Source organism: Bos taurus, chromosome 10, assembly GCF_002263795.3.
Source record: "Bos taurus isolate L1 Dominette 01449 registration number 42190680 breed Hereford chromosome 10, ARS-UCD2.0, whole genome shotgun sequence".
In the NCBI taxonomy this organism is placed as follows: domain Eukaryota; kingdom Metazoa; phylum Chordata; class Mammalia; order Artiodactyla; family Bovidae; genus Bos; species Bos taurus.
The window spans coordinates 35,735,870-35,758,180 of NC_037337.1; the positions used below are offsets into that span (position 1 = coordinate 35,735,870).

The 22,311-nt window shown below is 51.9% G+C and overlaps 1 protein-coding gene across 4 annotated transcripts; it reads right to left on the minus strand.

Moving 5' to 3' along the window:
- Window positions 1–206: 206 nt before the first annotated feature.
- Window positions 207–21,336, minus strand: BMF (Bcl2 modifying factor). Of its 4 annotated transcripts, XM_024997790.2 has the most exons (6): window positions 21,237–21,336; window positions 20,743–20,871; window positions 19,170–19,255; window positions 18,306–18,602; window positions 16,625–16,785; window positions 207–4,108 (listed from the first exon to the last, which is right to left on the minus strand). In XM_024997790.2, the coding sequence occupies exons 4-6, from the start codon at window positions 18,595–18,597 to the stop codon at window positions 4,007–4,009; spliced, it is 555 nt and encodes a 184-aa protein (XP_024853558.1). In that variant the 5' UTR covers window positions 18,598–18,602; window positions 19,170–19,255; window positions 20,743–20,871; window positions 21,237–21,336; the 3' UTR covers window positions 207–4,006. The 4 variants fall into 4 exon arrangements, with proteins under 4 accessions (XP_024853558.1, XP_005211648.1, XP_059746590.1 ...); XM_005211591.5 differs by lacking the exon at window positions 19,170–19,255; XM_059890607.1 differs by lacking the exons at window positions 19,170–19,255; window positions 20,743–20,871.
- Window positions 21,337–22,311: the final 975 nt, after the last annotated feature.

A 22,311-nucleotide genomic window follows, 5' to 3' on the forward strand; every position in this document is an offset into this window, starting at 1 on the left:
GCCTCTGCTGTGCTTCTCCTGTGATCAGAATGTCTCTTCACTACCCCCAAGAGGGAAAAGAAGTCCTGACAAAAGCTGGGGTCCCGGGCGGGGGTGGGGTGGTGGGGGTGGGGTGTCACTCATGAGGGCAGCGAGAAGCAAGTTAGGAATCTCTAATCCGTTAACAGACCCCCTTGCATTTTTATTACACCTTGGGAAAGACCAGCTTTGCTTTAAATGGTTTTATTAAAAACTGTACCAATTGATGGAGGCAAAGATATATACACATATATGCACGGGAAGAACACACAGCCAAATATTCTGTACAGGTTTAGAAACAATGAGTTCCCATCCCCTCCCTCTCTTCTCTTGTCTCTCTCCCAGAGGCAGAGCACAGTGAACCCAGGTCAGCTAACCTGGGAGGGACAAAATGCTACATTCTCACTAGGTCTCCCCCCACAGCCCTTGTGGACCCAGGGATGGAGCAACCTGCTGGGCGATGCTCACAAAGCAGGGAGAGGTGCTGGTCTGCTGTGCAGAGAGAAGGGCAGCACGGACTAGGAGCCTGCAGAGCTCCAAGCACCTTCAGCCCAAGAGGCTGACACATCTATGAAGCATATGGCTTGCTCTGCTGTTCCCTCAAGGCTCAAAGTGCCCACCAGCCTTGGACACCCACTGCTCAGTGTTCCCAGGAGGCTTCACAGGCTAATGAGTTAAGGAGTCAGCCTGAGTAGTCTATCACTAAGGTGTCCCCACCCACACACAGAGGGACCCTGCAGCACCAATGTGCAGAAGCCCCCACAGAGCCGATGTGCCTGCTTCTGCTATCCCTCACTTGCCCCACTCCACTTCATCAGAACTCTCTGCGTGCTAACCAGGACACTCACAGTGGCTCCCCAGCCCCCAAGTGGAGGAGGCCCTGGCTGGACTATGTCCCTCCTTGCCATGTCCAGCCCATCCTTGGCTGAGGCTGGGCCACTGGAGACAGACAGACAAGTCAGCTGGGCCCCTCTGAGCCTTTAGGACATGCCTATCACATAAGCCCCTTGCTCTGGGGGCTTGAGGGAGGTGATCCTTGGACTGAGCAAGAAAAGGCCCCAGGGGCAGCCTCTTCAAAACCAGTCCAGGCTTTGAAGCAGGCAAAGATAGAGGAGGCCCAGCTGAGTCCTGCAACTGTCTGAGTGAGTGAGACAGCTGGCCTGAGGGGGTTCCCTCCCTAGTTCTACCACCTTCCAGAAGCCCCTACTCTGGGGTTCTTAATGAGAAGAGTTGTTTTGACCCTGAACATCAGGCTTCCCTTCCCTCCAGGGCAATTCCTACCAGGGAAGAGTTTCCAGTCCCTCTCCCGAACCCTACCCTCAGCTAACCACAAAAGCTCCACAAGTCTTCTGTTGGTTACAGGTCAGGAGCCAGGTCAGACTCTCCCTCCCTCTAACTGATTCTCCACCCCCTAACTGGAGACAGCCAAGCTCCTGGGGGTCATGGCTGGGGAGAGGGAGCCCAGGGGAGGGACGGGTCTCCTGAGGTTGAACTTGAGGAATGTTCAGACCAAGTCACCAGGCAGAGGGGGAAGAGGCCAGTCTAGATCACTACACCAATTAAAAACAGCCAGCCAGGAGGAACCTCTTCCTCCTGGGACTATTCTACCTGCTGGGTTCTGGCGGGAGGGGAAGGAGGGGAGTTTCACATTTGGTCCTGGCTTGCTTAGGATAGTGAATTAGTTCCTGGCTTCATAGAATATGGAGACAGTGCAGTCAGACCGACCCTCTACCCAGCCCCAGGTGCAATGTTCAACTGAGCTTCTCAGACTGCGGGCTCAGTTCTCAGGAAAGGCCACTAGACATCCTGCTCAGCCCAGCAAGGTCTCTGAGGCTGATGACTTTGCCTAGGCACCAAGGCCTGGACCATTTATTTGCACTCTCACTCAGCTCACACGGAAAGTCTGCTAAGAGGGGGTAAAAGTGGCTGGTAAAAATAATCCTGTTTTCTTATGCATGCCACTTGAGGTATACCAGCACCCTGCCAGTCACAGCCTTGGTCCAGGAGAGGGAAAAATAACACATGTCCCATGCAATTCAAAAAAATGGTGCGAAGACCCACAGGGAAGGCTGGACTTCACAATGGTCAGCCTATCCCAGCACCAGTCTCCATGCCTGTTCCCAAGAAGGAACCTATCTTCTTAGCAGACAAACCATGGTACACACCCTGAGAATACAATTCTGACCAAGAATAGGTAGGTAATACCTCTAGAATATCCAAGCAGAACAAAACCAAGGCTGATGCACAGTTTGAAGTCCTTCTTCAAGCTATTGATAGCTCATAGGGTACCTCTGTGCAAATTAGGAAAGGCATCCTTCCTGTAAGTGGACACAGCCCAACACTAGGGCATACGACTTAGTGAGCAGAGGGTGGGCTGGAGTCTAGCTTCCATCACCTTCCTCTGCCGGTGCCCTTGTGCAGTGAACAACCTGCCTGACCGTACATCCAGATCAGTGTGTCCTTCAATGGGAATGAAGACTTGCTCTCTGCACAATCAGAGGAGCTGGGACTTGTTCAGATATGAGAGTCTGCTCTGGACTCCTCCAGTTTCCTTGGGTAGCCCTGGGGCCTTCTCAGCCCAGGGAAGCCATCTTTTCTTCGGGCCTTGCTTCACCGTTAGCACCAATGTTAACCTCTCACATATGCAAAAATGATAATTTAATTTCTAGGTGTCTGGTTAACAGATTCCCTGCATCTTTTTCAGATTCCCCGTGTCTGGTCTCAGAGCTGCCAGGCAGGCTGCTTTAAATTCTCTCCATTAGTGCCACAGCAGGGAGAGAAAAGAAAGAGTTCAGAGGCAGCGGTGATCCTGCTGAGTTCCAGAGCTTGCCTTTCTGGCCTGGCTGGAAGCTGAAGGAAGACGGGAAATGTGCACCCAGCTTTGACAGTTCCTCACTCTAATCACTGTCTGTTACTTTAAAAGACACATTTCAGCTGACAAAGCCACTGTGCTGGCTTCTTCCTGGATCCCACTAGGTGTGAGAAAGGAATGGGGATAAAAAGGAGGAGGTAACTGGTTTCCAAGGAAACCAAGGGGTCTGGGTTCCTCTAGGGCTTACTCTTATGGGTGGGATGGCCGCCTGGTTTCCCGGCACCTCCACAGTCCGGTCCTGTCTCTTCCGGCCCTAGAGTGCTGCTGTTGGGGGTGGGACGCAGTCTGTTGGCTGGCTCTTTCAAAAGAAAACCTGACAAAGGCACAAGCTGCTGGCTACACCACGTTGACTGGCTATTTGGCTCCTCCATGGTTGACACCCAGCCAGTCCCGGGCAGCCAGAGTGGGCAGTGGTTCTGCACCTCAGGACCAATCCTGGGCTTCCAAGTGGGACAAAGGCAGATGTGAGGCCTACCCAGAAGTTTGGTTCATTTTTGCGGCACTTTTTGAGGGTCCATGGAGAAACCCAACCCTCCCTGAGGTCTGCTGGAGATGACAGGGGCTGGGCAAGAATCCCTGAGCCCATGGGGTGGGCGATGGCTGGGCCCAGTGAGAGCCCAGACATGGAGCTGGCTGACCGACCTAGTGAAGTTGCCATGCACAGCTGGAAAGCCCCTGGCTGAGGCCCTGGGCGGGGGTTAAAGCAGTGTGACTCGTCGGATAGGGGCTCCATTCACGGTGGAAGGCTGATAGCTTTGGTGGAACCACAAGTCTAATCCAGCCTCCTATTTCTTAAGTTCCTGTGGGAAAACTACAGTCCTCTCATGGGAGATCACTACCTGGTCGTCTTCAACAACCGATGACAGAGGATCTACTCATCCGAGCCCTTAGGAGGTTCCACGTCACAGACACACCAGCCTCTACTTCAACAGTGTTTGACAAAGGCCCCCACTCCTGGTCGAGGCCCTGAACGGGGAAAGAGGTCCTGCTTGGGTATGTCTTATGTACACAGAGAAATTTTTAAAATAAAAACACAAAACAACAACTTCACAAGACGCAGTGTCAGTCCTCGCCGGTGTCCTTCCATGGTGCCCGTGCGAAGGGGGCAGCCCAGCCTCACCTGGGGCCTGCCCCGTTCCTGTTCTCATCTCCATTCAAAGCCACGTTGTGTAGGAAGAGGAGGATCTGCCACCACATGCGATTTCGGTTCTGCTGGTACTAAAAGAAAAAAAAAAAAGACAATGTAACTCTTAAATGCAACCTTAGACAACAGCTTATCATTTCCAATGCAAAAGTTCAGATCCACATGTCCCAGGGCAGCACCTTAATCCCATCAGGACAACAAACTCGGGGGCATGGGGGATTTGGGGGAGTGATGAGAGAAGTGGCGACGAGGGGGAGATAGCAGCGTTCTCCATATACAATTGCAGTGTGAACATTAAAAAGAAAAGACCAGGCTCTTTATGCACTGTGCACAAGAGGATTAAACTTTTTCCCCTGCTTGCAGGATTTTCCAGAGTTTAGCCAAGTGCTGCTTTTAATCAGATTGGCTCCTGAGCCCCTCAAACCTCAGCTGCACCAACAACAAACTTTCTTCAGAAAGAAAGAGAAGAAGTGCCCCCCTCTCTCCCCCAACTCCAAAGTAACACAGAGAACAAGGGGGAAAGGGGTGGGGGAGCCTCCATCTGCAAGTGATTTGACACTGTGAAGGTCAAAGGGTTAATCTTCCATTTAAACCACACTGCTGAGGCAGCAAAAATCTGATTTCATCCAGTGCAAACACACACACACACAGACACACACACAGACACACACACAGACACACACACACACACACACTTGGGCGCCTGCCCTCTCTCCCTTCCCAGCATCTTCAGCTCCGCGCTGCCCTTTTTATAGCCGCTCTTGACAGTAAGCCATAAATAATCCCTCTTGGAGCGCTTTCCTACTGACTGGAGCCAATTAAACGTTAAGCAAGAACATACTTGAAAACAAAACAAAAACAAAGAATGCACACTACTCTCTGGAGGTTATCCCAGGTCCTACTGTCAGGCAGGGAAGCTTGGGGCAAAGGTCAGGGGTCAGTGACTCACGGGACTGTGGCTGGTGCCCCACCCACACAGGTATTGGCAGAGGCCCGGAGGGGACTAAGGGGTGCTGGGAGAGGCGGTCTTTGTTCTCTCTTTATCTGCCAGGGCAGGAGGACGAGGCTGGGGCCCTCTCCACGGGGTTCTCAGTGGACAGGGGAATAAAAACCTAGTGTGCAAAAAAAAGAGCCAACACAGAGGCTGGACTTGGACTGCTGCAGCGGCCTGGGCAGCAATCACATTTATGTGAGGTGTGCGAGTGTAGGGGGAGCTTGAGCCCCTGCAGTCTTTAACCACAGCCCCGGCCCCCACCAGGCAACTCCCAGTCAGCTGAGCAGAGGCTAGAGTAAGTCAGTGGCAGAGTTGGAAAGTGAGCCCCCAGAGCTCCTGGATTCCCAGAGCTTCCCAGGAAGGTCAGGCCCTGACCCCCTGACCTGTCCCCAGGCAACTGGGCAGGTTGCTGGGTTCCCTGTCATCCTGCCTGAGGCCACAGAGAGAGAGGAGAGGTGAGATGTCAACTGAGGCTGACTTCAGGGCCCTGTCCTGTATCTGTGTCCCCACATCTGTAGCAATAGCATTGCTCTTTTCCCTGCAGAAGGGGAGACTGGAAAACCCAGAAAGCTGGAGGCACGGCTCCTGCTAGGAAGGGGAGGGAAGTCAGGGTGTGCCACAGAGGAGGCCTGGCAGACTGCGACTGGAGAGACTGATGGCTTCCTTGTGTTTTGTAAACAAAGACGAGTAAAAAGAGGAAACACACCAGGCTTAACAAAATCTGGTTAGAGTAAAGCAGCGTGAAAACGGACTCAGCTGCAAACCTGAAGACTCAGGCCTGCCTGCAGCAGCTGGACAGAGCACCCCCTCCTCCTGTCTCCCCTCTCCAGCTGCTACCCAGGACAGGTGCAAAGGTCATGGGTGGAATAGGAGGAAAATCCAGGAAAAGACTGGTCTCTAGGGAGGCCAGTCTGCTGGAATTTAGAGGCTCCTCAGGTGCCTCTTGGAAAAGGCCAAGTAACAATAACAACCACGATCCAAACAGTCATGGTAAACTGAGTGTGTCAGGTTCTGGTTTATGTCCTTGGTTCTCAAAGTGTGGTCCACAGACGAGCAGCTTCAGCATCAGCTGGGAGCTTATAAGAAACGTAGACACACTGAATCACAATGCTTTTTTTTTTAAGATTTTTTTTTTTATATGGGCTATTTTTAAAGTCTATTGAATTTGTTACAAGATCTCCAGGTGACTTTAAGACATATTAGAGTATAAGAAGAACTGCTCTACACACATTAAGCTCCTTTGATCCTCTCAACAACCCTATGACACATGTATATATTATCATGCCCATTTTACAGATGAGATCATTCAAAGAGTTAGGAAACTTGGCCACAGAGCTAGTAAGTAGCAGGGATGGCCACATAGCTAGTAAGGAGCAGGGTCTGGGTAAAATCCAGATCACCTGGCCCTAGAGCAATGTCCTTACTCATTACCACTGTGCTCCAAGTGCCACCACATACCCTTCTTTATACCAGAGCAGGCCCTCCATCTTCCTTTTCTCTAAATCATCTCAAAACAGCTCAAGGGCCAAGGAAGGAGATCACAGCTCTACAATTTGGGGCCTGAACCAATCCCATCTCTGTAGGCCTCAATCTCTCCCCACATTCCCCTAATGGGGGCCACTTACCACTCTGGGTAACTCTCTGGGCCCGCAATCTTTGTGGATAGGCAAGAAAGAATCCTCACTCTAATCATGGCGGGTTCTGCTGCTGCTAAGTCACTTCAGTCATGTCCGACTCTGTGTAACCCCATAGATGGCAGCCCACCAGGCTCCCCCGTCCCTGGGATTCTCCAGGCAAGAAAACTGGAGTGGGTTGCCATGTCCTTCTCCAATGCATGAAAGTGAAAAGTGAAAGTAAAGTCGCTCAGTCGTGTCCGACCCTCAGCGACCCCACGGACTGAAGCCTTCCAAGCTCCTCTGTCCATGGGATTTTCCAGGCAGGAGTACTGGAGTGGGGTGCCATTGCCTTCTCTGACGGCAGGTTCTAGGACCCAAAAGACAGTGGTATTAGACTGGAAGGTGGAGACGTTGCTGGGAGACACAGACTGGCCTAGGTCCACAAGGGACCAGCCTTAGGAAGGACCTAGGTTCTGTGCCTCTGCCTGGGACAGGCCTCGGGGCTCCTGAATCAGGAAGGAGGCGCTCTAGGCAGTGGGTAGCATCCCGGGGCCAGGAATCAGAGGACCTGGGAGGCTGGGGTCTCTCACCAGCCAGCCTGAGTCTTCCCTCTCCTCATAGGTGAAGTGGAGGTATGGTATTAGTGGTTCCCATACCTGCTGTGTCACAGAATCCACTGAGGTGCTATTGTAAATACAGAGTCCTCAAGTCCCACCCAGAACAACTGGGGCAGAATCTTCAGGGAAGGGCCCAAGAATTTGTATATTGAAATGCTCCCCTGAGTGACATTTTTTGAAATCAGAAGTAACATCTATTGTCTATTTTAGTTATAAAAATAATACATCTTAAAAAATAATAATAATAATACATCTTAACTGTAGAAAAACTGGAATACAAGAAATTAGAAAGGAAAAAATAAAATCACTCATGATCCTATAGCCTAGAAGAAAACATTTCATGATTTGGTATTTTCTTTAGTCTCTTTCAATCTCCTCCCACCAAAGTAATGACTTGGCGAAGCTGGAGGTTAATCCTGCCCAGGTGCTTCTAAGGCAGCCAGGCCACACAGGCATTTAGAAACCACTGAGGTGATTTCCAACTGTAAAGCTTGGTGATTCGGAGTTTGTCACCCACAGTCACCTTCAGGATTATAACTCAGAGCTCCAACAACTAAATCCAGCCTGGTGGAGGGTCTAGGTAGGCTTGGAGAACAAGCTGCCTAGTATAGGGTCAAGCTGGCTGCCTCGGCAGCCATAAGACACAGCAAGACCAGGGCCTGGGAAACCATCTACTGCCCCAGCAACCCTTTCTGTGAGCATGAACAATGCCACACATACCCCACCCAGCCTTCTCCTGCCACAGGGTAAGTTCCAGAAGGCCCTTTTCTGAAAGGACATCAAATTGCCACACAGTAAGAGAACCAGAATGCCTTGATTATGAAGAACAACGATAAACAAAATGTTTTTTTTTAATTTTTTAAAAAGGACATTACTAGAAAGGAAAGAAAAAGGACTTGAAGGGAGGCCAGGGAGAGAAAGAGTAAGAAAAAAGGCAATCAACATTCACTGAACCGGATGAGGTACACAAGACACTGAACATCAGAGCACATGGATGCTTCCAGGAGAGGGTGTCCAGGAGAAAGGGAGAAGGAAAGGGGAACCAGGAAAAAGTGCGCTTGGCCCCTGACTCATCACCTGAGATCAGAGAGTGCTGACCCCTGGCACAAGGCTCAGCTCTCCCAAGCTGCTTGGGACCCCTCAAGTTTGGGAATCTACAAAGAATGGGGGTGCCCAGAATGCACAGCCAGGGTATCCTCAGGGGTAGAAGACGGGCTCAGAAGATGAGAAGCTGATGGGAATTTAACTGTACACCAGAGCTCTCAAATTTGGTCCAGAAGGTAGGACCAAGGCGCGGAAGGCAAGAATCGAGGTGAATGCCCCAAAGAAAGGGGTCCTCACATGGTGGATAAAAATGCTCTCTTCAGTTAAGAAAGCACAACCAGGATGACAGACCCGCGGTTCTCTTTTCAGCCCCACTTTCCTTCTGTGGTCGGGGGATGAAGGCAGTCAGCTGACAAGTGTTGGAGTCATTCCCACTGTGTGCAAGGCACTGTGACTGAATACCCAGTCATTCCTCCTGGATGATGGGGAACATGTAGGGCACACAGTAGGTATTCAACAAGCACACTGCCCTGACTACAGAAAAGCCAGCATTCCAAGATAACCTGCTTGTCTGAAGCCAGGAACAACTGATGTCTGGCCAGGTCTGAAGATGTACCTGAAGTGATAGGATCAGCCTCTTGCCTAGAGAGAGGCCCAACTATTAAAGGCTTTTTTATTTTTTTTAAGAGCTGGCTGCAGTGTCTGACAAGGTTGTATTACACATATCGAACTCAGTTTCATCCCACATCGCCTCTGCTCTAAGCACAAAGAGTGTTCCCTGCTCTCCCCTGATAAGAATCTCCCTCTGTCTCTCCCGTATCCAGTTCACACCCTCTGGGGACTCCGTGTGTCACCGGTATACCAGATGCTCCAGCAAGAGCTAGTTCACCCTCAGAGAATTTGGGTAAAGAGCAAAGCTACATTGTAGCCCTGATTTCGAAGAACCAAACACACAAAATGCAAATTGACCAAACAGATCAGTTTATAACAATCTCATACCTAGGATGCTTTCTTATCGTCTCTTTTGCTCCTCACAAAAATCTGGGCCATAGGAAGGGCAGATATTATTTTCAATCCCATTTTACAGATGGGAAAGCAAAGGCTTAGAAAAGTTATCCCTAAAGTTAGTTGGGAGGGGGTGATTCAGATCCCTGACTCCAGAGCTGTGTTCTTTCAGTAAAATATTACAGTGTATTTATTCACATTATGAAAATGATATTAACTGTTCAAAGAGAATCACCACCTAACTGCCCCCCGCCCCAGTATGTTTAAAGAAATTGTTTCCAGATCATTAACTATTCAGTAAGGATGCTGTGGACTAGAAAGACGATAAACCTTTCAGAGGCAGACCTAACTGAAGATCAAACAGAAATAAAGCTAAAACTGGTCTGAAATGTTAACTTCAGATGTTTCTCTGAAACCATGCTCAGTTTCTTTTAAAATATAGGGCAATACACTCTCTATAAAATGTCGTTTTCCTACTGCACCTCTTTCCTTTCCCCATCAACTCTAAACCGACCATGGTGAGGCTGAACCACAAAGCCTTGCTGTTGACAATGGGAATACAGAGCTAAGGAAGACTTCAGGAAAATTCCACATACAAGAAGTCAGGAAGATGTTTCTGTTTGATTCAGCAAACTTTTATCAGGTACCCAACTGAGCTAAGAGTTACGAAGGACACAAAGATAAGCAAGCTGTAAGCCTTGTCTTCAATTATTTTACAGTCTGAAGGGGAGAAAAGCAAGAACTCAGTTTCACAGGAGGCAAAGCTGAGCCAGGGTGGAGAGTGGGACCTCCATCAGATTCTCACCTTCTGGGCTGCACCTGCTGAGGAGCAGGGATGGGTGATGGGAAGACCATGGTTTTAGGATCAACAGTGTCACATGGGCATATTACCCCACTTCTCGGAGCCCTGGCTTCCAATAAAATGGGGGTAATGAGGTGTTGAAGTACAAGGTTGCTGTGATGCTTAAATGAGAAAAATATCTGTAAAGCATTGGGCCAGTGGCTACCTGGAGCAGTTCCCCAATCTCTGGTGAGGACAAGGGAAACCTGGTCCAGACTCGACTTTGTGGAGCAATTCCCTCGACACCCTCAGCTCAGAGCACCTGCCCCAGGAGCACTATCTTCTAGGCAGGCTCATGAAGTCCTGGGGGAATCCCTGACTTCTCACTCTGAGATGGGCCATGGCAGCCGGAGGCAGCTGGGTTCAGAATTCCAGGCTGCCAAGCTGGGCAAGGAATTCTGAGACCCCCGGGGCAGCCCAATGGGCCCTGTGGGCCTACTGTCCCAAATTGCTTTTGACCCAGATACCAAGGAACAAGCAACGTGGCAAAACGGAAAAGGAAAAATATTCTCGCCAAGAGCTTCCTCAGCCGAGCCAGCAGCACTAATGGACGTTGGAGCTATCAGTCACCACCATGGCAACATCAGTTGCTTCTCCCAGAAGGGCAGCCTGGGCCCAGCTCAGTCCAAGATAGGAGGGCTTCCTCTAACATAAGTGGAGGCCACCGGCTTCAGTCTCTGGGGGTGGGGGATCGGGCTGTGCTTGCCACCCATGCCCCAGAGCCTTGGGTTGCCCCTCTGTGGCCTGGAGACAGGAAGTACTGAGGCCCTGACCCAGCTGCCCCTAGGGATGGCTCTGTCTCCCCCAGTCTGAGAACAGCTCCTTCAAACTACTGAGCAGCTTCTTAGGAACTCAGAGAGGAAGAGGGGTATGTGTGCTCTGGTCACAAGAGAGGGAGACACATATGGCTGATTCACATTGTTATACAGCAGAACTAACACCACGTTGTAAAGCAACTATACTCCAGTTAAAAAATAAATAATTATTTTTAAAAAGTGAGGGAGAGAGGGGAGTGAGGAGGGAGCAGGTCCGTTGTGGATCTACAAGGAGGGGGAGAAGGAACCCCCAAGGCTCTACCTCCCGACCTGAGGCCTTTGCAGCTGACTGTTCTCATCCCGCCCGGGGCCACTCCCTGGACAGGACGGTCAAGCCAAGCACCGAAGGCCAGACTTTTCTCCTCACCCCACACACTGGCTGTTTCTGTACTGGTCATAGAACATGCCCTCTTGGTTGCTAGACACAGATCAAAAGGCAAACCAGACTTTTTTCTTTGTCCTTCTTTTCTAATGCCTCCTCCAAATCCCTCCCTCTCATCACCCTCCCTGCCCCAGGGCGGGAAGAAAAAAAAAAAACCCAAAGCCAACCCCATCCCCATGGCTTGCCTTGGTGGGGAGGGAATGGACTGTCCGGAACTACAAGGCCCTTCTCCTGGAAGAGAGAGTAGTCAGGTGCAGAGTTGTGTGGGGAACTGGGCTCTAGTCAGCCACGCTGATGACTCAGAAGCTAAATATAGCGAGCGATATAAACAGAGCCAGCCACAGAGCAAACACAGGGCCCCCAAGCCCCAGCACTGGCTCTCACGCACAGCACTCTCCACAGCTCCTCCCCCAGGCTCACTCTTCCCCAGGCACTGTCCGAGGGGCACCTCCCACTCTGGGGCTGGCTCCTAGGGACCCTTCTTACCCTAGAGAGAATCTCTGGGGCTCCTGCCCCGGGCTTCCCCATCTAGAGCCTGAACAACTTTATTAGGCATAGTCTGAACTCCAGAAAACTACTCACCAACAAGGACAGCATCCTAAAGGGTCAGGAAGCAGTGAGGGGCTCCCTGAACAAAAGATCCAGGCTGCTGGCAGAGAAGCCACTAGTTAATAAACCAAGAAAACACCAGCTCAGGTACAACTTCCAAAAGAGCTCCCCAAGAACTCCAAAACCAGGTCGAAACAAAATCCTAAAACCCATTTTCGAAAGTGTTAAATTGTCTAGGCATTAATAGTTATTGTGTGTTAGTCGCTCAGTCGTGGCTGACTCTTTGCGACCCCCTGGACTGTAGCTCACCAAGCTCCTCTGTCTATGGGATTCTCCAGGCAAGAATACTGGAGTGGGTTGCCATTCCCTTCTCCAGAGGACCTTCCCGACCCAGGGATCGAACCCGGGTCTTCTGCATTGTGGAAAGATTCTTTACTACTGAGCCACCAGGGAATTAATAGTTAAACATATTACAATTTCCAAAGGGCTTTCACATCAACTCTGCAAGGTGTGTATGAGAAACTGAGGCTCAGATAAGTCAGTTACATGATTTGCCTATGAACACAGGACTCATAAGGGACAGAGCTGGGATTTGAACCAGACTTTGCGTCTAATTCCAGGATCCTTTCTCTGACCTTACAACTAAAGATGGTTTCCACTGAGTGGCTGAAATTTTTCTCAGATCTCATTTTCCATAAAGTCTAATTACTATTCAGGGAATTTCCAAATCTGACTCTTCTGAATGGAGCCACTCCTGATCCAAGTGAAAAAGCCATTTCCAACAAAAATTTCAATTCTCCTGTAGCTTTACTCACTCAATGGTCTCCAGAAGCCACTTTTTTTTTTTTTTTTTAATGATTCTTGGCTTCTTAACACTGCCCAGAAATATACTACAAAGTTCAAGATGGTGCCATTGGGACAGGAGACTTTCCTAAGGGGAGAGGACACCAGGTTTTTTCCATTCTTTGACTCATGTTGGAGGAGACCACGGCAAGGGGAATGGAAAGAAGCTGGGACTCACCTCTGGGCCAGAGCAGCCCCTGAGCACAGGGAGGAAGCAAACCTGTACTGCCATGTTCCCTGAAGAAGCTGGACAGACAAGAAACACCAAGGCACCATTACAGAGCCAAGGTCAAGGTAGGCTAAGGTCACCAGACCACCACAGAGCACGTGTTGCAGCTAAGCTAAGCTCACAAAGGAGCAAAGAGGGGAATCTTGCACTCCTGACCCAGCCAGAGGAAGTTAAGGGTGTGTGACCAGGTTTGGAAAGGCTTTTTATCTCCACTCACTCTGCCACCAACTCTCTTGCTGCTTTGGAGACCCAAAGCATTGACAGCAAGCACAGCTTCTGTCTCCAATCCTTGCCCATTGGTCCAGAGAAGCCATCCGGAAGAGATCACCTGGGTAGCCAAGCTAGACCTCCATCCAGCAAGCTCCTCGAGAAACATGCTGGGAGGGTTTACAGCCCGCAATAACCAGCACCAGGGGGAATTTGGAGCATGTTGCCTTTAGGGTCATGCTGACACACTCACTTTGCCATAATGCCATCCTATAAGGCACTACCATCATCACACCCTTCCCTGTGCTCCACATCTCCTAGGGCTTCCCCTCAAATAGAAAAAGTATAACTGGAAATGACTGACTGTCCAGTGATTAAGACTCCATGCTTTCACTGCTGAGGGCATGGGTTCAATCCATGGTTAGGGAACTAAGATCCCACAAGCCTGATGTAGCCAAAAAAAAGAATAACTGAGGTCCCTAACCAGGGACAAAAGGCAGAAGCTTCACCTTCCCTACAGGATTCGGGGACCAAGGGCCATTGTCTGGCCCTGGGACACCATCCCAGACCTGAGAAGAAAGGAGATGGCCGGGCTCCTTCAACCTTCTTACTGTGTCTTGAGTTGTCTTTCCTGGTTATCTAAACTCAACCGATAATGATGGAGACTGATCATCATTCCCCCAGGAGAAATGTACAAGGACAAGGCCCATAAGTGAATAGCTTAGAAGCCAATTTCTCTGAACAGGGCGGGTGGAAGGGAGCCCACAGGAGGCAGCTCTGCTTAGGGACTAGCTGGACAGGTGGGCTGGAAGATGCACTGTGAACTGACAAGAACAAATGTGGGGGATGATCGGGATTATAGAGACAAAGGAAACAAGCATTAAAGAATACCTGCTGTGTGCCTGGAGCTCAGATAGGTATTTTCTCACTGAATCTTCATGATCAAATTCTGTGATATTAGGTCTAATTTACAGAAGAGGAAATAGGCTCTGCCAGATCAAGTGTCTTCCCAGTAGCTGGTAGCTGGCATTCAAACCTGGGCCTTCAGACTTTGTATCTGAAGCCTCAAGACTTAACCTAAATTACTTCCACCCCTGTGCCTCAGTGTCCTGCTTGCAGAGATGAGGGGAAGGAATAGGGAAAGAAGGTGAATTATAAGAATGTAAGAGTGACAACAGTTTTGTGTGGATATGAAATATCTAGACGTTAGTTTATATTGTAATCAAGTTCAGAAAATGACTCACTTCTTAAAACTAGCTGCTAAAAGGTCCTACACATGCCAGCACTCCATCTGCCCATGGCCATGATCCCAGTCCTTCCCACAGGATGGGCTCCCAGGGAAGTGAGCAGGGTGAGTGGGGAGGAGGGGGATAAAAGTAAGAAGACTCCCACGGACAAAAAGCCTAGCTCTTTGCGATGGAAAATTTGGGAAAACCAGCTCTCGGCCTCATTGGCCGGCCTCCTGCCACTGCACGGTAGGAGAAGGTAGCTGGCAGGATGGTGAGGGGCACAAGGAAGTCAGGAACCAGCAGTGGAGGAGGTGCAGAGCTGAGGAGACTCTCCTCTAGTTCTCCTCCCACTCTGTGGCTCTGCCCCTTCTCCTCCCAAGCTGAACCAGGCCCTCCAAGAGACAGCTCTGCACTGGGGTCAGTGATGCCAAACAGCAAAGGGCAGGGTCAGACCTTGGCATCAGGGCCAGCTTCTCCTGTGCGGGACTGAGTTGGGAAGAAATGGCCCTGGGCTGAGTTCTAGTCCTGTGCCAGGGCTCGACTGGACAAAGGAGGCCTCCCAGCCTGCTCCCAAGCCTAGAAGGGCTTACCAGTGGATGGTGGAACATTCTGGGAAACAGCTGTTGAGAGAGATCAGGTCTAATGGGAATCCAGAACACTGCCTTCCAGGTAGGCCCCCAGGTGAGTCCAGGAGACCCAGAGCCACTGTGTCCTCTATCAGTTGCAGCACTGGGGCTAGGAGCTGCGAGCTCAGGCCAACCACAGGCCTACACAGCCAGCGTAAAGTGAATGGGTAGGAAGAAGGCCAAGAGGCAGAAATCAAGAACCAGAGTGGACTGAAGGGAAAACCCTAAGCCAAGTTTCCACAGAACAATCAAAGGAGGGAATAGGGGCTGGAGCTTGGAGCCAGAGGAGGCAGCCAGGCTGCCTTATTATCTAAGCACAGGGCCACCCTCTCTTCCTGAGGGACTGGGGAACCCACCAGGACCAGGTCTAACCCCACGTTTCCCTCAGAACCCCTTGGCAGAGACGCTCACCTTGGCAGAGACTAACCCCTTATGGCTGGATCTCAGGAAACCTAAACTCAATTTCTGTCTCCCCACCCCACCTCCTACCAGGTGCTGGCCATGTTTTGGTCCTCAAGTCAAACCTATTATCAATAGCTCTCCTCTGGTCACCTGAATTTCCCCGTCTAACCTCAGGGTCTGCCCAATCATGGTGGATTAATTATTTTCTTGATTTCCTGATATACAATCAGATATAGACACGCATACACACACACACACACACACACACACACACATACACATACACAGCCGACTAGGCAAGGACACTGTCCCAGAGGCAGGGAATGTGTTCATTTCCAGGTGGCATGACTTTGCTTCAGTGGTGGTTGTACTAGCAGGGATCCAGCCTCAGGCTCCTCTCCCCGCCTTGGCAGCCATCCAGAAAGTCAGCCCAGGAAGGAAGAGTTAAGTGCCCAGGGGCCGGGCCAGACTGCCGCTGCAGAGCCAGGCAGCCTCCAGCCCAAGGCACAGAGGGCTCCTCCACACGAGCCCGCCAGCCGCCGCCTTTGTTGATGGGCTCTGCCACAAGCTCCACTGACACGCGATGCCCCGCCCTGGCGGGCTGGTGCCAGGCTGCCCGCCGAGCACCCGGTCACTGGTCTGGAGGGACTCTGAGGTACACAGTCTCCAGAGTCCCAACCCTGGTTTCCAGACAGAGACAATGAGGAGCGGCCTCCCCAGCTGGAAAGTGTCGGGTTACAACCGGTTCCACCACTTTTCCCAACTCAGACCCTCCAGGCCTTGGTTACCCATTTCCCACTGCACCGCAGCCAGGTACCTCCGACTGTCCAGTTTTCCTCAGCACCATGAAAATCTTCCCCTTAGGTCTGCAAGGGACCATCTCCCACTGATGAACTCAATAAGATATAGTGTGTCAGTCAAGGCTGCAAGAAGCTATGCCATTCTCCGCAAGAGATTGGAGCATTTCCCAGGGGCCTGAGCTGAAAGTAGGCAGATGAACAACTTGGATCTCAGAGGTGAGAGCAAGAGCACTCATCCAGCCAGGCCCATTCTCGATTTCCAGTTCAAGAGAATCACGGTAACATGGGGCCTTAAACGTGGGGCCTGGCAGAAAGAGTTGCTGAGGCAGGCCCCAGCCCCACAGCCCCAGCAGATGCACACCACCTCCCCCCACCAAGCCCCGGTGCCTACTTGCTGCATATGAAGCCGATGGAACTGGTCTGCAATGCACTGGAGTTTTCGGGCAATCTGTATCTCTGCTCGATGTTGCCACTGCCCTTCAGGGGGCTGCTCACCAAGGGGCAAGCCTGCAGGGAAACTGGCAGGAAGGGGGAGCCGGTAGCCAGCATGGCCTGCAAAGACAGAGGGCCCACATCTCAGCAAGCTCCACCACTGCCCCATCTTCCCCATGCCTGCCACCCCTGGTCAAGACCCAGGGTCAAGGGTAGACTCTAGTATAGGAAGGGAGAGGAACTGAGCCTGCCTTTCTCAGGGCACTCTGCCAAATGTGGACAGCCTGACTTGCCTGCTGCCCAAGAGTATGAAAACTGATGCCAGGCTTTCCTTCAGCCCTCCCTTCACTGGCAGTGCCACGGCAAAGGTAATAAGTGTGGCTGAACTTGCCAACCTTCTGTCCTTATTTACCCAGCTACGCTTGACCACAGTTCATTATTCATTATTCATATAGTAGTAGCAGGCTGAAGCTCTTCTCTAGAAAAACATTGGAGGCAGCTCTCCAGAGATCCTGAGTTGAGCAGAGCAAGGGACAGAGAAAGAAAATCAGAAAGTAACCTCACTTTTTTAGTGTAGCAGAGAAAGGCTAGTTTCAGGCCCTGAAGCTCTGGGCAGTGGCACAAAAACATAGGGAGAGAAGACGCCTCTGAGCCACAGATTAGCCAAGTTCCTCTCTGGAGCCAGCCCCAGGCCAGACACCTAGACCTGCTCTCCTTACTGACCAAGTGCTGGTCACCGAGCTGCCACTAGGGGCGCCCGCTTGCTCCCGTCTTTCCCTCCTCCCTGCCCGCCTGCCTTATCCATCTTCTCAGACTCCTGCCAGAACTACTTTGCCTGAATTGTCCTACAGTGCAGCTCCTTCTGGGAATAACTGCAGCGTCTCCTCAATCCGCTCCATCAGACCCAGCAAGATAGCCTCTGAACCACCCTTCCCTCCATAAGCTTTGTGCTAAATGAAGAACACTGGCTATCTAACCCTGCCCTTTTGCCAAGGAGGGCAAACTGCTAATAAAACCAACCACTGAAGCCCACAAATGAAAGGGTCTTATCTGACTGAGCCTTGGAAACAGCCCCTTTGCTGGCAATGAGCCTAGGCAGGCCCAACCTCTTTCTCCAGTTCCCCTTCCAAACACAGAAAGTCCCAAGTGACAACTGGGCTGGGGGACCTTCTGCCTCCAGGAAACTTCTCTCCCAGAACAAGCTGGGTTTTCCCCTTCAGTGTCAACAGCGAGTCACAGATCCCCCAGCCTTCTCCAGGGCAACACTAGCCACTTTACGGAAGGTACATCACTATTACGACACAAAAGGCTGGGCCACTCAACAGGCCATAATATGTAAAAGCCAAGACCCAGGTACCCTTCTTCCAACCCAAGGAGACACCATGGACCCAAGGATCCCTCCAGAAAGGGACAAATGAGCAGAAAAGAATGGCAAGGCCAAAATCTGTCCTGCTTGTGGCCTGAGGAGCACAGGCAAGCAGCAGTATATGAGCAGAAAGACAGCAGGTGAAGAGTTGAGGGATCAATAGCCCCTGCTGCTCAATTTGGGGAAGGAAATAGCAAAGAGCAGGTTTGGGGAGGGAAAGTCCCCTCTTTTCCCCCATCTCTAAGGGAGGAGTCCTGAGGCTAAGAGCACTCACCATAAAAGAGTCGCTGGGGCTCCTCAGTCACCCCACAAGGCAGCATGACACCCTGGCTCGGGGAAGCTGGGCTGAGAGTCTGGGTAGCCTTGTCTTCCTGGCTGGTGGGTCGAAGCCCAGGGCCACAGCAGTGCGTGAGAGGGAAGAGCTGCAGACGGCTGAGGGGGCAGTCCAGCTGGCTCTGGGCAAACAGGTCAGCAGAGAGCAAGCTCCTGGGCTGGGTCCCCGGCTCCCCATCCTCGGGCTGGAATACGTCATCCTCCAGCTCCTCCACACACTGGGGTGGCTCCATCTCCCCTGTGAGGGTGCAATGCAGGCATCCGGGAGGCTGCCCCCACCCAGGCTCTACCTAGAAGGACTTCCCTCCCTTTCCTTCTTTCCTGCTCCCCCTTCTTATGTGGAGAAGTGGGCTCAGGCACTGATGACAGTCAACCCTACAGATAAAGCATTGCCAAGGGTGACAACCCATCCCCAAATGTGGGCTGCCTTGCAGTTTCAGGATTCTCCATGTTTCTTCCCTGTGCCCACTTGGAGCCACCTTCCCCTCAGCCTCCTCTTCTGACCCAGGCTGGTCACAGTCACACAGTTGGACTGCTACTGACTCTCAGCCATAGCAGGAGTATGGTCAGCTGCTACGAGCACGGAGGGTACCTGGAGAAATGTCAACAAGACTAGACTCTGTGAGTGGCTGTGGGAGGGCAGAGGGCGCTGTGACTGGCTGTACCCACGGTGCTCACCACACACACACCCCTTTGCTGGCCTGAGGAGTAACCATCAAGTTCTCATCTCAGTCTGAGCAGAGCTCCAGGCTGGGCAGAAAAAACAAAAGCCAGCGATCCTAGCCCGGCCAGGTTCCCTCCAAACCTGCTAAGCCCCGCCCAAGACTCTAGTCTCCACCCGCTGCTTGCTCAACACAACAAACAGGCTCAACGATGTGGTAAGAGTGTGTCCTGGGAGAGAGAGGGGGAGAAAAACCCAAGTTAGTCATTGCAGCTGCCCTCTCAGCAGAGTAGAGCTATCTGCCTACCACAGCTTAGCCGAGAGGAGAGGTCCAGCAACCAGCAAAGTGCCCAGAGTCCCCCAGCTCAGTGTGGAGTCACTAATCTCCACAACTTCAAATCCTTCCCCACAGCCTACCATTCCTGCCAGCACCGAACCTGAGATGGGTACAACCTGCCTCATAGAAGGAAGTGAAATTCAGCCCTCTCTCTGTGACCTCACTTGCTGCCTGAACTCAGGTTGTTGATATGAGTTTCTTGGTGATAAAGAAGTTCCACTTGCTCCATTTGATGGCTCTTGGAAGTATGAGCTTGCAGTCACCCAGCTTCTTGTGCTCAAAGTCAGTCCCCTATACATACACCAGGAACCCCCCAGGGTCCCTGGGGCAGTCAAAAAAGCAACCACCTGAGTGGTTAAGGATACAGAGAGATGGTGTTTGTCACTGCCAGAGTCAATTAGAGGTCCCCTGGGAATTCTGTCTTCCAGTCTCTTGCCCTTGAAGAACAAGCCAAATGGTCTGTGGGTTGGTAAAGTACTTAGAGGAAACTCAGTTAATTCAAGAATCTTGGCTTTCTCAAATGCAAGCTTTCTTTAAGGCGCCTGCTTTAACTCTCCCTCCATCCCATCCTGTCCTTGAGCTATCTATGGTCCCTATCCTGCCTGCCCTCTTCCCTGCCCACTTGGATGGCAAAAAAAGGCACGTGGTGCTCTTGGGACAGTGTTTTCCTAAAAGGTGTGAGAGAACTAGTTTATCAGTGCCAGGAAACAAGGCATCCTGCAGAAAGGACCAAGCGCTGTCCTACCAGTCACCTGGCAGGAGCTCCCCTCCTGCCCTTCCACCTCCTCTATGCAAGCTGGCAATCCCAACCTAAGATGGGGCCCTCCAAAGCCAATAGCAAGCAGGAGTCATTGTCTTGGCTTTTCCTTTGAAGCTTATCACCTCTCCCACCCCCTCCCAGCAAAGCCCCAAAGTTCAGCCCTTGCCTGCACTGGAGGTGCAGCCAGAGGTGTGGGTCTGCCAGCCTAGGGGGACCCTTCCCACTCTCCACAGGAACTACAGATGGCTCTTCTGCAAGTGGGAGCCTTCAGAGGGGTGCTGGGCAAGATCAAGCGCAAACTGGGATACAGTAAAGAGACTTCTCCCCTTCCCCTGAACTGAAGAGGTGGTGTCCAAACAGGCAACAGGAGGGCACTTCCTAAATGCACTACCAGAGAAGCAGTCCTATCAAGGAGACCTAAAACCTGCTGGAGCCATCCCAGCCCTTAAGGACTCTAACAGGGATGCTGAACTCAGACTCCTCCTCCTCCTCCTAGGAAAAGGCAGTAGCCAGACATTCTGAACCTCTTCGAGGGCTAAAATCTGGGAACGCACACATACACACACACACACACACACACACACACACGCACGCACGCACTCACACAACACACAGCAGACCTGGGTGGCTCCAGGGGAGAATCTCGGCCTCCGAGTCGTGATGCCAGGGTTCCGTGCCAGGGTCCAGCGTGACGAGCACTCGGGGGCTTGGCGCCCAAACTCAATTGGGAAGGAGGGGGGAAAGCCCAGCTGTTAAGGAGAGGAGCCTTCAGACTCCGCAGGGATGTAGGACGTCCCACAACTCCCTGCCCTACCCCTATGTCAGATCCAGAGCGCCCAGATCTGCTCAGCGGGGAAGCGCAGGTTCCCCTGCCCACCTGGACCCAAGTCATTAGAGACTCAAATGCTACTAGTCCCGCACTCCTTTGTGGAGCAGCGCACCTACATGTGGGTTCGGTACCCCGTTCCCACACCCCAGTGCCCCAGTCCGTGGTCACTCCAGACGCCCGCAGCCCAACCCTTCCCGGGCCCCCACGCGCAGCGCGATCCTCTCCCCACTTCCCCAAGGAGGTGAGATCCAACTCCGCCCGGCCCTTGGCCGCCCAGGCGCTCACCCGGCAGCTGCGGGCGGCGGGAGGCGCGGGCAGGGGCGGCGGCGGCAGGAGGCGGGCAGGCTCGGGTGGAGGCCACTCTGCACCTCGCGGTATTGTTTCCAAAATACGCCCGCTCGGGGCATCCCGCAAACAGCTGATGAGGCCCCGCCTCCGGAGCGTCACACGGATGGCTGGCCAATGGAGAGTGGAGCCCGAAGTCCCGGGCTGGGCGGCTGCCAGGGACTGTCACGATTGTACTAACCTTCCCTTGGAAACATTGCAAGGGACCGAGCCAAATTCCGACCTCCGCCAGAAACGCAATTGGAGCGCCGTCGCCCAAGCAAACTGTTCCTAACACGGACTTTGGAAGCACTCGAGAGCCTTTTAGTCCTCCCTGTTAGGCGGGAGATAGGGGGCGCCAAAGTGATTTTTGTCTTCTCTTTCATGCGTATGGTCTGAATAATTTCGGCGCGTCCAGAAAGGGAGAGGAAGAGAAGGAAGCGGGGAGATTTTAGATGATGAGGCTGGCAGCATCCAGAGGGCCCAAGATACGGGTGCCGGTGGATCCCGGCCACCTGGTGGCAAAGCATCTTCCCGGCTGCTGGGCAGGTCAGAAGCAAACTCCAGCCCTCAAAGCTATAGGAAGCTTGAAAACATGTGTGACTGACACTGTTATCTCGAGTGACATTCAGATCAAACATATCCAAAGGGACCCACAGGCTCTCTTCTTGACTGGGAATGGACAGTCAAACAAAATTAACATCTGGCTGAGGAGAGGAGAGATCAGGAATGCAAGGGCTGCTCGGGCAGTTGATACGCATCCTGCTTATGGCAGCACTGAGAGATGGTGCTAGGGCTGCAAGGAAAGCAACGTGTCCTGCAGACCACCTACTATCGGCAGGGGGATCTATGGGCTAGTTCACAAACATTTCTTAAACACCCTCATTGTGCCGGGTACTGGGCTAGGTACCAAAAACCTGGTGCCTGCCCTCAGGGAGTTTACAACCTACTTAGAGAAGTAGACCAGAAGATAATGGAAAGCAACATGAAATATGGTAATGCCAGGGATAATGACTGCTGGGAATGCAGAAACATT